This window comes from Miniopterus schreibersii (assembly GCF_964146895.1).
Source record: "Miniopterus schreibersii genome assembly, chromosome: 15".
In the NCBI taxonomy this organism is placed as follows: Eukaryota; Metazoa; Chordata; class Mammalia; order Chiroptera; family Miniopteridae; genus Miniopterus; species Miniopterus schreibersii.
In genome coordinates this window covers 46,158,263-46,173,699 of record NC_138115.1, presented here as the reverse complement: position 1 = coordinate 46,173,699, position 15,437 = coordinate 46,158,263, and the positions used below count along the sequence as shown (strand labels likewise).

Below are 15,437 nucleotides of genomic sequence, written 5' to 3'. Positions count from 1 at the left end.
CACTCAACCCTCACCTCCACGCTGGGTTAGGAAATATCACCATCCCCATCTCTTACACAATTTCAAGTGTGTCTACTAGGTGGAGAGCCAGGCTTTCAACCTGGGCCACCTGGATCAGGCCATGTTAGTAACCAGGAAACCAAACTTCCCCTTCCTGCTGCTTAGTAACGGCCCTTTCCTAAGCTTGAAAGTGATAGAAAAGGCCAAAGTAGGTTTATGGTTGTGAGTACGGGAGAATTTATTCTTGTATTTTTTATTTGCATTATGTAAATCTATTTTTGCCCACCCCTGTATATGCAGGAGAAGTGAAAATGCATGTCTACACTAACAAGTGTACATGAATGTTCATAGTGGCATCATTCACAAGCCCCAAAGTGGAAACAATTCAAATATTAGTCCACCGATGAATGGATAAATAACACAGGGTAGAGGCATACCATTCAATAGTATTCTGCCATAAAAAAAAAAAGGAGTGTTGAATATGCCACATCACAGGTGAATGAACCTCAAACACATTCTGCAAAGTGAAAGAAGCCAGACACAAGAGCCTACATACTGTATGGCTCCATTATGAGGTATAGAGAAAAGGCAAATTTACAGACAAAGCAGATCAGTGGCTGCCTGGGGCTGGGGTTTGGAACATGTATTAATTGTAAATGAGGTCTTAGGGCCAGATAAATGTGTCTAAAACTGGTTTATGGCGATGGTTGTACCATTCAGTAAAGTTGCTAAAAATCACTGACTTGTATATATGAAATTAATGACAAGTAACATAAAGTTGTTTAAAAGTTTTAGGTCTTAAAACAGAGTGATGGCACTATTTAGGCTTTCCAGTTTTCAATGACAAAGTGCTTCATTTTATTAATCTGAACTTTAGCTGCAGAAAAATGCCAGAACTCAGAGTTGAAACAGTGCTGGGCCAAGATTTAAAAAAAAAACCCACAAAACTTTAGACACTTAGAGGCTAGGAAGTCACTGTCCCCCATTCTGCAGAGCCTCTGCGAGGTTGACGAGGAACCAATACAGTCATGACACCTTTTCTTCCGCAGCCGTAGACTTTGGCCTGGTGACAGTGACTCCTCTTTCTGCAGAACCAGCCTCCCTAACCACCCCCCCCCCCCACCCCGGAGCTCCTCAGCCACTGTGGGCAGCCCACAATTTCTGTGGCTTTGGATTCCTTGCCCAAGAACAGACCCAAAGAGGCACCATGGTGTAGGTGGGTGGCTGGAGCAGAGACCCCCGACAGAGCTCTCTCCTGGGAAATACTTTCAAGTAGCCTGGCAGGGTGTGCAAACCCTTCTCCTAACTCCCCAACATGCTGTATGTCTCAGTGACTCCTCTTTAGGGAGATTCTGAAGGCAGAGTCAGGCCCATCTATTCTCTACTTGAACTGGGTACCAAGGTGACATATCTGCCTGGCTTTCCAGATGGGACTTCACCTCACTCCGGGATAGTGAGATGCAGCAGCCCTGGGCTGAAACCAGGCAGGGCAACAGATCCCATCTTTTCCTAGTGCCCCTCTGGGTCAGGACTTCAGGCCCATCCTGGCCATCATCTCTTCATAGACTGTCCATGCCATGGCAGCCATCAGAGTCCTGCGGAGGGCCCGGGGGACACCGCCTTGGAAGAAGCCACGCAGCCCATAGTCCTAGGAGGGAAACGAATGTCAAAACTCTGATAAGTAGCAATATAATTATATACCGTGCTACTCCATTTTTGAGTCTTAGTTTTTAGACATTTATAAATAATGTCAAAACTATGACTAATGGGTCCAAGAAGACTATAAACTTTAAAAACAATTTTGCACAGTTGCTAAACTTGATCTTTCTAAGCTGCTCTATGCAGGGGGATTTATTTCTCAGCTGTACAGGTGGACAGCTTGTGCAGAGCACAGACGCACCAGGCCCCAAGTGGCAGCTGAAATCCAGACCAAGGTCTGCTGGCCCAGCCTAGGGCCCTTGCTCCAGGCTAAAGGAAAAGGTGCCTTTTTGGCAATTTCTCTGCCTAGGGAGGAATTTTTTTTTCTTCCTTTTTTTTTTTGGTAATTCACTGTATATTCTTGGTGACCCTATATAAGAATTAAAGACAAAACACCTCTTTTTCCTCCCTCATAATCTAGATTGATTGGTTCATTCTGATTGTTCATAACTGCCATTTTCACATATACTGAAGAATGTTTCAAACTTTATGATTTTAGGTACAGAAAAGAAAGCAAGCAACCTAAGCAGTGCGAGGACATGATGAGATTCACAAATATCCGCTAATATCTCAGTGGAACAGTACTTGATGCATATGCTTACATGTTTCTGCTGCTGCAGAGAAAAATTGAGAAGTACGGGAAAAGCTAAAGATATAGGTGGCAAATTTACTGTGAACAAGAGTAACTGTTGGGTGATAACAGCACGTTTCCCAAGGGCCAACTCAGTGGCTTTTAAGTAGTCCCTCAGTGCACTTTACATCTACTGTGTTTATCTTCAGTAACACCCTTTGTATGAGAGCAAACTGCTAGAAACCAATATGTTTCTGGGTTTTTTCTTTGTCTTGCATCCTTGATCAGATCCTTGGGTCCCCCAGATGGCCCGATTCAACAGGTCCGGGGTAGAACCCAACAATCTATATGCCTAACAAATACTACAGGTTGTCCTATTGTAGGTCTCCCACCCCAAAAAAACCCAACTGCTGGTTTTCAGCAGTGGTTCTCAAACCTGGGAACACAATGGAACCACTCGGGAACTTAAAATGCTGATACCTGGGTTGTGACCTAGGAATGGGGATTTTTTAAAGCTCCCAGGTGATTCTATTGTGTAAAGCAGGGGTAGGCAACATCCAGCCCGTGAAATCACTTTGTCTAGCCCTGCTAAGGCAACCACAGGAGGGACACGAAATTCATTAAATCTAGGAGCTTTTTTCACAGCTAATTTTTAAGTTGATAATTTTGTATGGCCTGCGAATGATGTTATAAATATCCAAATGGCCCTTGGCAGAAAAAAGGTTCCCCATCCCTGGTGTAAAGGCCAAGAGCTACCACTACTTAGAGGGAGAACCTTACCACAGTAAGAATAAATATTTATTCTGTTGCCTTACCTTGAAGATGACTGTCACAGCCTGGCCAATCCACCGAAATTTCATTGGGGAGAGCTGCATATGGGTTTTGATAACATCTGCGGGCTGCGTCACCAGCGAGGCCAGAATACCAGCAAATATCCCACAGCTGAAATGTACAACGGGGACGAGGGCTGCGTCCAACTGGTCTGAAACAGGATGCAGGTAACGCTCAGTTATAATTCAATCTCACTCATCAGACAGATATCAATGCCAAGTTGCCTACTAGTTCTTCCCCAAAGCCAGAAGGGGAAGAGTTAAGAGTTTAAAATTTTAAAGGTATAATTAATAAATGTAGATGGAATAATGGACTGAAAATTTCACCTTTTTATAACCATCAGATAATTGATTCAAGCAAGAACCAATGACTGATGCTGAAACATATGGATGAAAGGAACAGGAAGTTTTATACGGGTTTATGTAGATTCAAAGTATCTCCCCACAGAGATACTTACAAATTACAAAAGAAAACAGAAATTGAGTTTTCATATCCACATGATAAAGTTAACATCACCTACAATGAGTCAGACTGATGTCATGAACTTCCTGATGTAAGACACTGGGGACACACTGTCACTTATGTGGTCCTCCTGCAATCTTAGAATCAGGCAAATTTAGGAAGTATTCCTGCAGGACCTATGTAAAAGTGCTTAATTTCACACACCCCGCCCCCCACTCAAGAATCACAGTACATCCCTTTCCAAAGGCTGCACTTAAAAGATGGGCCATGTCTGTGATGCCCACTGCAGCCCAATGCCCGGCCCTTACCCACCACAATGCCCAGGTCGGTTCCTAAAACTCTGCTAAGGATCTGGGGCTGCTAAGAGAAACAAATAGTCACAGAGAAGTGCTGAGAATGAGTCTCGGGAGATCTCTTCCCCACCACACCTTTCTTCATCCATACCATGGGGCACGATGGTTTTGGTCTGGTTGTAAAACATTAGGTAGATTCCAGAAAAGGGAGCATCACGAAGGAGTGTCGCTGTCAGGCCACTGAAGAGGCCCCGGTGCCCTTCACTGCGATAGATGCTCCTCAGGGCTGCGTAGATGCTCTCATAGCCATACCTTCCACTCTGCAAAGGAAGCACAGAACCAGGGGTTCGCAGGGCCACCCTGGGTTTGAGCAGTGAAGCAAGCCAACTTCAGGGTGGGTGGCGTTACCAGGGCACTGGGCTGTGGTTCACACGTGGCTTGGCCTGCACACACAAATGGGTACTCTGGCCACATCAGCCTTTATGTTAGATTATAAATTGGGAGGTGACATCAGTGGCCACTTGATTCAAGAGCCCAACGCCTCTGTTTACCCACCCCGAGGGCCTAAAGTAGTCAAACTCACCTCGTACCGTGTCTTGATCACAGTGATGGGCAACATGCAGACCCCTGCAACTGAACGAGAGCCCACCCCCAGCATGACCGACTCCATGGCAGTGGGAGGATGGCCTCGCAGGAAGTACTGCTTCAGAGAGTACAGAGTGCCAAAGTAGATGCCAACGCCAGGGACACACCTCACAATGGACTGCGGCGAAGGGGGTGCAGAGTTGGAGGAGAGAAATCAAAGACCCGCATTATAAGATACTGTCTTAGCTGAGTTTTCCCAAAGGACCCAGCATTTGCATGCAAGTAGTTGGGGGGGAACACCAACAGGGGACAGGAAGGCGGCCAACAGGGGGTGTGATCCAATCAGTCACTCCCATGGGCAACCTAATCCCTTTGGGGAACTCTGCGCAAGGGTGGAGGGCGTGCCTGAGAGCTATCCCGCCACCTGCGAAGGGGAGCAAGGTGTAAGATGCACTAACAAGTCAGGCCGAGTTAGTGTCCAGCTATTCCCCCCCCCAGGAGTCAGCAACAGCATGAGACAGGCAGCAAGACCACGCAGGCACTCCCGCCACTTCCTACGCTCACGTTTGTTGAGGGGATACTGGGGTAGATGAGAAATGGCTAGTTACAGGAGAGGGTGCAAGAGAAGAGCCAAAGGGCAGCTTACAGGGGACATCCCTTTCCACAGGCCCAAAAGACTCTCAGTGCGGACCACCTGCAGGAGCAGAGCCAGCATCCCCACGCGTCTGGACCTGAGGGCAGACAACAGGGAGGCAGGGAGGGAAGTCACTCAGCCGGCGTCCTCATAAGGAAACTGCCCGCTCAAAGACTCCGTGTGGACTCTTCCCGGAACACTTAAGAATTCACAATGTGCCTCACAATGGAGTTCTTATGTGTCATGGTTTGACACTTACATGTTTATCTGTCCATTTATACTACAAGCAATGGGATAACCTGTTTTATAGCCTTCCATTTTACATATATTTTGTATATTTCCCACAGTGCCGAACCCAGCATGGGGAACACAAAAAAGACAATACTCGCAGCACAGGTATGACATTATGGACTAGCACAAAAAATGCAAATGTCACCGAGGGAGATCCCAGGAAGCTGCTCAGGGAAGGACCCCATCCAATTAACATTAAATTACATTAATTACACTAACTAATGTAAACCCAGGAAAGTTGGGCCTGGCCTGTGTCCTGGTGAGCAGCGAACAGAATGGAGGCTGACACCACCATACAGAACCTCCTATGTGGGAGAGAAGTTGCTGAGACCAGCTCCTCAAGGAAATGGGGGCAGCAGGCCTTACCCATGGGCTGAGGGCTGCAGAGTCTGCAGGCGTGTTTTGAGGAGATCCAGGGGCTGGAAAAGAAGGGTAGAGCAGGTGCCACTGATGGAGCCACACAGGAAAGCCTTGATCACCGGGTGCAGCTGCAGGACAAGAGAACGCGGTGAGCAGCACCACCACAGGCCTCACCGGTGAAGGATCGTCTAGAAGCTCCCCTGGCAGTGCCCTGTATAAGCTTCAGACTTTGGAGGAGGGAAAAGCACAGCTGGAGTGAACAGGGCTGCAAGGTCTCTAAGAGCACAGTGCACTTCAGGGGGAGCTCTCTGGTCTCGGTATTGATTATAACTTTGTTCCTACTGAGCAACACGTCTATTTCACCTGTGAATTATGCCACCAACCACGCCTCTCTAGGCCACAATAAAAGTTATTGCCCATCTCCTTATAGTCACAAAAGCAAAACCAACTGAACACAGTATTTGGACTCTGAATGGCTGGTTTCCAGGCTCCCTTGGTGATAGGACCAGTAGATATTTATAGGAACAAGACAAAGGAAATGAAACCTTAAGCTGCACCACAATGTAAGACATGGGCAACTTCCTGTGAAACCTATGAATTTCCTTAATTTAAAACTTTCCCCCTCTCATACACCCACCCATCTCTCTGAGGCCTAAGCAGCTTGCAGAAGGTGCTGTGGACTAGTGGCCTTTCCTGTTTTGCTGGCTCTCCTGTAAGCCAGGACAGGCACTCACACCAGTGAATTCAGAGGCACCACTCAGAAGGGCAGGACTCCATCAAAAATTAATGTTCTCCCCCAGGCAAGCTCCAGAGCCCTCACAGCATGCCCATCTAGCTTTAACACTACTAATCCAGCCTGGATCTGATCACACATGGTGTGAAAGGCACTTTAAAAAATCCACCCAGGGATCATCCATTTGTTTCTCCATCAGGAAGGATGCTGGTGTTAAGGCAAATATGACTACCATACCTTCCAGAGCTTTGAGAAAACCTCAGATGAGTGGCCTTCTGGCCAACCATCTGCGATTTCATATTGTTGGAGCAATCTTTGTATCCCTGGGGTTGCAGTTTTCTGTAAGTTTGCTGTGGCTGCACCAAGAAACAAGGCATATGTGCAGATTTCTATAGGAATTATGATTCCATGAAAGACTCTGAGGAGATGAGGAAAGCTGACATCTTTCAGGGTGTAAAGTGACTTTGGAATGTCAAGGATTCCTTTGGGCTGTGTTCCATGGAAGTTTGTCACTGACCTGTGTTCCTGAACTTTGAAACATGCACATTCCAGCTAGGGAATAGCTTCTCTTGATGAAAGAACAATTAAGAAATATTGTGCGGGGGGGGGATTCCAATCAAGGAAGAAAGTCTTCTCCAAAGGCAGACACTTGGCAAGTTCTACTCAAAAAGACCTCTCTCCTCCTTTTTAAAAAATATATATTTATTTTTAGAGAGGGAGAGGGAGAGATAGAAACATTGGATGAGAGAAACATCAATTAGCTGCCTCCTGCACGCCTCCAATGGGAATAGAGCCCACCTGTGCCCCGACCTGGAATTGAACTGGTGACTTCTTTGTGTATGGGATGGTGCTCAATCCATTGAGCCACACCAGCCGAACTCCCCTCATTAATTCAAAATAAAGGACATACTCTGGTTCTAAAACACTATTAAGATGAATATAAAGTTGCCTTTATACATGTCATGTAACCAAAATGATTGTAACCTGTGATATTTGTTTCCCAGAGAAGAAAGCTTTCTACATTCCACCAAAAGAGCAAGTCTCGTTATAACTGGAATTTCTGCTGGGGAAAGGACTAGATAGGTTCAGGTAATAAATACCGGCGCTTATAACCATGTTCAGGTAGCTTGTAAAAGTATCAAAGGGTGGTAGAATTGGTAAGACAGCAAGTGAAACTGAGCAAAATGTGTACTTCCACAGGTGTGGGTCGGTGCACAAAGCCCCTACCCAAGGAGAGGTGTCCTTCTCCTTCTGCTAACACATATCCCCACAAGTGTTGTTTTTCTCGGACTCCTGGAGTGAGCCCTTCTTTACTGCACTTGGCCTCTCTCTTCCAGTGGCACCCTGCCTTTGCCCCAGCTTCCAGCCCAAGGGCAGGTCTTCTCCTACCCCTCTGTGATCTTCACTCCTCAGGACCCCAGCATCACTTGCCATCCAGGTAGGCTTCCCCACCAAGCGGCCCGCGTGACACGGCCAAGGCCCAGCTGCATCCCAGGACCCCTTTCCCGTCTTTATCCCTCTCTTACTTGGCCTCTCTGGTGCATCTGAGCCAGCTGACAGCCTCCCTTCTCAGGTTTGAGTTCTCTCTCCTCTCCCTGCGGCCCGGCTAGGTCTCCTTGCCCTGGGTCTGCCTGCAGATGGTGCCGTTTCGCTTATCTCCTCCAGCTGCAGCCTCTCAGCCCACACCCACCTCGCCCACAGGCGGGCAACGCCCACCCCTCCTGCCCGGGACAGCCGCTATTCCCAGCCTCCTCCACCTCCCACTGGCACACGGGCATCTCAGACTCAACACTCCACAGCGAAACTCAGTCAACGGTTCCCACACTCTTGCCTCCTCTCCAATGCACTGGCGCAGCCACGGGAAATTTGGGAGACGCGTGACTCCTCAGTCTACCTCCTGCTTCATGACCAAGTCCTGCGGATGACCCCTCGCCAGAGTCTGCCCCCATCGACCCATCCTAGTGGCCTCCTCGGTGGTCTCCAGCCGTAACTGTGCCAACCCACCCTCCACTGGGCTCCCAGAGCAGCACTGGGCAAGGCACCTATACCCACCACCTCAAGAATCTCACAACGCTCTTGAGAGCTAGGTATTTAAACCCATTTTACAACTGAAACTAGAGCTCACACAGGTTACAAATGTGTCCTAAGTCCCAGGGTTTCAAGCTATTGGCCGGGTCTCAAAGCCATTTCTACATCCCTTTAAAAAAAATAAATCCTAAATCCAATTCAATCGTAAATCCAATACATCTCGGGGTGAGGGATGGGGGGCCCAGAAAGAGAAATCGGTAAGCACGTTTTTTCAAAGATGTAAGGATTAAAACAACAACAACAACAAAAACAAAAATATGTGCACCCCGCACCCAGCGAAAGTGGCTCGGAGGCGGCTTTGCAGGGAGAGGGGCTGCGGGCTCGGGACCGCCCGGGGCAAGGCCAAGCCGCGCCCCCGCCTCCGCCCACTACCAACGCCGCTCCGCCCGAGCCCCCGGGACGCACCCGCCCAGCCGCGCCTCCGCCTCCACCAATAGCGGCTCGGCGGCCCGACCGCGGCAGCCAATCCGGACGCCTGGGGGCGTGGCCTCGCGGCGCCGGCTCCGCGCACGCACCTATTCCCCGCACGCAGGGAACTGGAGACCCAAAGGTGGCCCCTCTCCCCGCCGCATGGTTCCCAACGCCTCGGGCTTAGCGCTCTTACTGGGCCTCGAGAAGGTCCACATAACTGCCCGGGTGTCCCCCACCTGTCACTGCAGGCGTCCAACTCTAAGCGTGGAGCTGGCACCGGGTTCGGGGCTCACGGGCGCCTCCCGCCTCCCGCCCGCCCAGGCCCGGCGATGCCGCCCACCCCCACCCGGACGCCACGGACCGCGGCAGCGCGACCTTGGCCCGTCGGTCCCCAGCGCCGGGCTGCAACCCTCTCCCCCCTCCTCCTTCCCCGCCAAGCCCCCAACTCCGCGCGCACCCGGGGCGCCGGAGAGGGTCGGCGAGGGCCGCAGCCCCGGCCCCCCGCCTGCCCTGCCGCCCCCTCCCCGCGGTTTACCATGAGCGTCTCCATCCTGTCTCCGACATCTTGAGGCTGCAGCAGCGCCGGGCGTGCCTTCTGAATCATGGAGCGAGGCCCGTGCGTGCCCCGGGCACGGGGCCCCGTCGGCGGGAGCTCTGGCCCGGCCCTCGCGGCGTCGGAGGAGGTGACGCGATAGAGGCAGCCGGGCGACGCGCTCCAAGGCCGGGGCTCTCTACCGTCTACACCTCCGCGGTCCGGGGCTGCCGTGCGAGCCTGCGCCCGGGAACCACCTGCGACTCTTCACTCGCTCGGCGGACACAGCGGCTCCGCCCCCCGGCACATTCTGCCCAGACCCCGGGACTGCGGCCGGCGCGGCTGAAGGTACCGGGCGGGAGGAACTGCTCGGACCGGCGGGATTGAACTTCCGGGGTCGGCCGCGGGGCCGGGGCGCCGGCGGTGTGCTCTGTGGTGCCACCTGGTGGGGACAGCAGGAACTGCAGGGCCCGCGCCTCCCTGCCCCCGAGGAGCTTGGTTAGCACCTGGGGGAATTCTGGCCTGGGGGCTGTTCCAGGCTCTGGGGGTACAGCAGCGGCTAAAACGGAGGGAGCCGTGCCCTCAGGGGGCTGGCTTCCTAGTGGGCAGTGACAGGCAGCATCAGCTGTTGTACTGCCATAGCCCAGGCGCTGTTCTAAGTGTCTCTCTGTTTTCTGTCTTCTAATACTTAATTTAACACTTAGGTTGTCTCCTATTTAGCTCAAGTTCAGATTTTACTCGCTGTAGCCAAACTGTCCTTCATAGCATTTCCCCCGGGTCCAGAATCCGGTGTAGGATCATATACTTCTGTTGGTGGGCATGTCGCTCTAGTCTGGTCCCCTTCAGCCTGGGCCAGTTCTGCAGCCTTCCCCTGACAAGCATGTTCTGAACGTGTGACACACGCAAGGGGACACACACAGAGCTCAAGGCCAGCTCTTCTCCTGCAGGCGGCCCTCTCAGTGTCAGCCACTGAGTGGCAGGCAGGTGGCATCAGAGCACCGCTTCATAACCCCGCCCGGCCCTCTCACGGAGAGCAGAGTTGTGCATTTTACCGACAAGGAAACTGAAGCACGGGACATTTTACTGTAATTTGCCCAAAGTTCCACAGCTAAAAAATCAATAAACGAAATTTGCCTTTGCTGCTTTTACCCCCCATTGGAGCCCTGCTCTACGAACCCAGTCATTTTACCTCGGAAACTTCATTTGCTCAAAACAAAATGCTTTTTGCCCCGGCCAGTGTGGCTCAGCAGTTGAGCGTTGACCTAGGATCCAGGTGGTCACAGTTGAGTTCCCAGTCAGGGCACATGCCCAGGTTGCAGGCTCAATCCCCAGTGGGGGGCGTGCAGGAGGTAGGTGACCAATGACTCTCTCATCATTGATGTTTCTCTCTCACTCTCTCACTTCCCCTCTCTGAAATCAATAAAAATATATTTTTTAAAATGCTTTTATTTTGTATGCAAAAACATTGAAATCAGAATTATAACAGCATTTGAAAGTGTTTGTGAGAAAGTGTTTTCCAGATAAAACTTCAATAAGACATTTTATTTCCTTCATCCTGCTGTGAAAATATAGCACAATAAACGAAGTTGTAGGAAAAAAATAAAGTTGCCCAAAATTACACAGCTAGCACAAGCCTATATGTTGTGCATTTTCATGATAGTAATAGAAATTAACCTTTTATGCATACAAAGCTGTTTACAGGTTACAGGTTGGACATCAGGCAGTTCTGTGAAGCAGGCAGGATAGATGGCAGTGTTGTCACCATCGTCCATCAGCATCCTTGTCCTACAGATGACTTCCTTGATGCTCAGAGAGCTTGCCAACGTATCCATTGCCATGTCCCCTCAGGAAGGCCTGGCATCGTTCAAGATCCGGAGGTACATCCTGCTTCACAAGTGTTGGCTGCTCCAAATGGTCTTTGCTGGGTTGGAGAGAGAAAAGCCCTGGCAGGCAGCAGTCTGGCAGCAGGCAGAGGAGACCACTCCCCAAGGCACACACCAACCACAGAGCTGGTCCATCCATCTGTGCCCAGCAGAGTGGCCCCTTCCAGGTGGCTGGCGCCACTCAGAGTCCTGTCCTCCAGAACTCAGCCTGCTCCGGGCCAGGCAGTGAGGCAGCCCAGCCGAGGAGCACAGGGCACATGTGAGAATGCAGGAGGTGGGGTGGAACTCCCATTGCTTTGGAGATGTCAAGCTCTGGAATTCCAGTTTGGCGGCCCCTTAGGTTAACAACAATCATCTGAAAGACTCTTTAAAGATCCATGGGAAAATGCTGGTTTAAGTGCCCAGCTCAGAGTAAATGTGAATGTCCCTCTGCCCCCTTCCCCGTGTCCCTCCAGCCCTCATCATTTCAACTCAGCAAGTGTTGACTAAGTGGTTCACTGTGCCAGTGTGAAAAAATAGAATAGCTGAAATTAAGAGCACATTAAGAGCATATATATATATATATAATAAAGCTACAAGAGATGAGTAAGAAAAGTGGAAGTGCTAACACTCAAATAACTAGAGGCCGGGGGAAATAGAGGCACACACATAAAAATTGAGAGAAGGACCATCTGAATAAATAACAGAGACCAACCTCTGGTTCAAGGAAGGCCAGAGAGGCTGGAAAGGCACAGTGGAGGGAGGAGTGGGGCAGGTGGGGAGAGGTGGACGAGGCCGGCTCTGCAGCGTTCTAAGGCCTGTTGAAGAGCTTTTTGTTTGTTGTTGACAATCAATAATCTAAGATTCCATTTCTAAAAGCTAGAATAAAACTGCAAATGAAACCCAAAGAAAGCGGGTAAGATAAAGATAAGAGCAGGAATTAATGAAAAGACAAAACCAGAAAATCAACAAAGTCAGAAGCTGGTTCTTTGAAAAGATTCGTAAAATTAATAAACCCCATAAAGCTGATCAGGAAAAAAAGAAAAAAAAAAAGAGGGAGAAACCATAAATGACCAATATCAGGAAAGAAAAGGAACATTACTTCAAAGCCACCTGCATTAAAACAGACCATGAAAGGACACTAGGAAGAATTTTATGATATGTTTGACAAGTTAGATAAAGTGGGGAAATTCCTGAAAAATCACAGCTTTCTAAAAGTGAGACAGGCAAAAATAGAAAATCTGAATAATCTCTATCTGCCAAAAAAATTGAATGCATAATTTCAAATCTTCCTACAGAGAAAGCCCCCATGGCTTGCTAATGAATTTCATCAAACATTTAAGGGAGAAATAACACCAAATTTTTTATAAAAACTCAGTTGTAGAAAAGGGAATGCTTCAATGCATTTTGGGAGGCCAAACTTAACCAGGACCTCATAAAAAGAGGAAATTTCAGAACAATATCTCTCGTGAACACAGATTTTTAAAAAATCCCAAAAGAATACAATTATTTATTAAAATGACCATGACCAAGAGGTCGTTTTTCCCCAGGGAAAATAGTTTGATTTAAGATAAGACTCAACCAATGTAGTTCACCAGATAAACAGGATAATGGAAGAAAGATCTATTATCACCTCGAGATAAGAAAAAAAGCATTTGATAAAATCTAAATTCGTATATGATAAAGACACTCAGGAAACTAGAAAAAAAGAACCCCAAACAAACATTATACTTTATAGTGTAACATATATACTATCTCCACAAAGTCTTTGAAAGTTGAGATGATTCACTTGCAATAGCAGGTAATTATTTAGAATTTTTTTTTTTTAAAGGAAATTATTTAATGTGAAATATACCTTAGGTCTGTAACCAAATTTCCAGGAGTAAAGGGATGCTCGGAGTCCAACATAAACCATTCCTGTCATTGGGAAGAGCGGTGGCGGGGAAAGCAAAGGCCCCCCCGCCTTGAGGCACCGGCCTCACAGAATGTAGTCGGTGGTGGACGTACGGAAGGAGTGCTGATAGGAGAATGGCTTCTCCCTGGCTTCCTTGGGGACTGACCTCCCCAAGAAGAGGGAGATGTAGCTGCAACTTTGCTGAAATATTTCTGACAGGTGTCTCTTGAACTTCTCACCCATGAAAGCATAGATAACAGGGTTCACACAGCAGTGAGTGAAGGAAATGATTTCTGTGACATGGGTGGCGTAAGTCAGCTGCTGGCTTATGACACATCCGTCCAAGACGTGCAGGTTGTGCAGGGATGTGAGGAAGAGGACCACGTTGAACGGGACCCAGAAGAGCAAAGATGCGACGACCACAATGAGCACCAACTTGATGGCCTTGCCCTTGTGCTGGTTCTGGCAGTTCTGCAGCTGGTGCAGGATGCTGACGTAGCAGAACATGAGGATGGTGAATGGGACCAACAGGCCTAAGATGTTCATCTCAAAGTGGGTGAAGAGCTTCCACTTTAAGGTCTGGTGATTGTAAGACGAATAACACTGGAGGATGCCGTCCTCAGAGGCCACTTGGTAAAACACTAGCAGTGGGCTGGTGGCCATGATCGCGACCAGCCACACTGTCAGGCTCAGGGCGGCGCCCACCCTGGCTGTCCTCACGTTCATGGCGTACACGGCGTGGACGATTGCCAGGTACCTGTCCACGCTCATGAGCGTGATAAAGAACATGCTGCTGAAGAAGCCAATGTAATAAAAGCCAGAGACCACCTTGCACATCACAGTGCCAAACACCCACTGGTGGAGCTGATAGTGAGTCTGAAAGGGGAAGGAAAAGACAAAAAGCAGATCAGACAGGGCCAGGTTCAAAAGGTATATGTCTGTGATGCTCTGCAGCTTCTTGCAGAGGACAAGGACCAGGATGACCAGGCCGTTCCCCAGAAGACCGAATACAAACAGGAGGCAGTAGAAGATGGCCAGCAGCAACTTGCTCTCTCTCTGGATGACTTCCCCGTTGCAGGGGCTTGAGAGGATATCAGGGTAGTAGTAGTCAGCCGTTGTCACATTGGGCTCGGGTGTATAATCCATCAGGGCAGGAGGACCTGGTCACCGAGGCACCTAGGAGACAGTCATGCTTTAAAAATATTTTAACTAAGAAGCCCAGGCTGAAGGTATCTTCCAAACCCCCATTCATATGTTGAAGTCCTAAAGCCTCTTACAGACTAAATGTTCTCACTCCTCTCCCAAGAATTCAAAATGAGCCCTGGCTGGTTTGGCCCGGGGGTTAGAATGTCGGCCCACGGACTGAAGGGTCCCAGGTTCGATTCCAGCCAAGGGGCAGGGGCCTCGGTTGCAGGCTGGATCCCAGGCCCTGGCCGGGGTTCGTGCAGGAGGCAACCGATCGATGTGTCTCTCTCACATCGATGTTTCTCTCTCTCTCTCTCCCCCCCTTCCACTCTCTCTGAAAAACAATGGAAAAAAATATATTTCCAGGTGAGGATTTAAAAACAAAACAAAGAATTCAAAATGAATCACAGCCCGAGTTTCACACGTACCCGATATAGATGCTATCTAGACGAGTTAAGGCCGGGGAGAGCACTGAAATGGAGCGAATGCACTTTGCGTGTGAGAGGGACATGAGTTTCAGGGAGGCCAGAAGGCAGAATGCGATGGACTGAAGTGTGTCCACCCCCCACCTGTCAGATATTGAAGCCCTGATCCCCAATGTGGTGCCTGAACGAGGTAATTCAGGTTAAAGGGGTCATGAGGGTATGGCCCTGATCCGGTTGGACCGGCGTTTGTATAAGAAAGGGGTGAGCATACCAAAGCCCCCCCCCCCATACTGCACCTTTCTCATAGCAAAGTTTTTTGTGATATATCTCCTTGGCAAGGGAAACAAAATAAAAAATAAACCAATGGGACTACACCAAACTAAAAAGTTTTTGCACAGCAAAGGAAACCATCAGGAAATGAGAGGACGACCCATTGAATGGGAGAGCACATTTGCCAATGACACATCGAAAAGGGGTTAATATCCTAAATTTATAAAGAACGCAACTCGACAAATGGCCAATAGACATATGAAAAGATGCTCAATACTCTTAACTATCAGAGAGGTGCAAATTAAAACCACA

The 15,437-nt window shown here is 49.1% G+C and overlaps 2 protein-coding genes across 4 annotated transcripts; both read right to left on the bottom strand.

The window, feature by feature from the left end:
- Positions 1 to 216: 216 nt before the first annotated feature.
- Positions 217 to 9,894, bottom strand: SLC25A38 (solute carrier family 25 member 38). 3 transcript variants are annotated; one of them, XM_081159963.1, is made up of 7 exons: positions 9,493 to 9,894; positions 5,732 to 5,853; positions 5,087 to 5,171; positions 4,439 to 4,618; positions 4,007 to 4,175; positions 3,085 to 3,251; positions 217 to 1,648 (listed from the first exon to the last, which is right to left on the bottom strand). In XM_081159963.1, the coding sequence occupies exons 1-7, from the start codon at positions 9,559 to 9,561 to the stop codon at positions 1,526 to 1,528; spliced, it is 915 nt and encodes a 304-aa protein (XP_081016089.1). In that variant the 5' UTR covers positions 9,562 to 9,894; the 3' UTR covers positions 217 to 1,525. The 3 variants fall into 3 exon arrangements, with proteins under 3 accessions (XP_081016089.1, XP_081016091.1, XP_081016090.1); XM_081159965.1 differs by having other exon boundaries at positions 5,732 to 5,784; positions 9,493 to 9,852; XM_081159964.1 differs by lacking the exon at positions 9,493 to 9,894 and adding an exon at positions 7,985 to 8,140.
- A 3,435-nt stretch (positions 9,895 to 13,329) lies between these two features.
- On the bottom strand, positions 13,330 to 14,397 carry CCR8 (C-C motif chemokine receptor 8; the record flags this gene model as incomplete). The annotated part of the gene is made up of 1 exon (XM_081159511.1): positions 13,330 to 14,397. Exon 1 carries the CDS (start codon positions 14,389 to 14,391, stop codon positions 13,330 to 13,332), a length of 1,062 nt encoding a protein of 353 aa, XP_081015637.1. The 5' UTR covers positions 14,392 to 14,397.
- Positions 14,398 to 15,437: the final 1,040 nt, after the last annotated feature.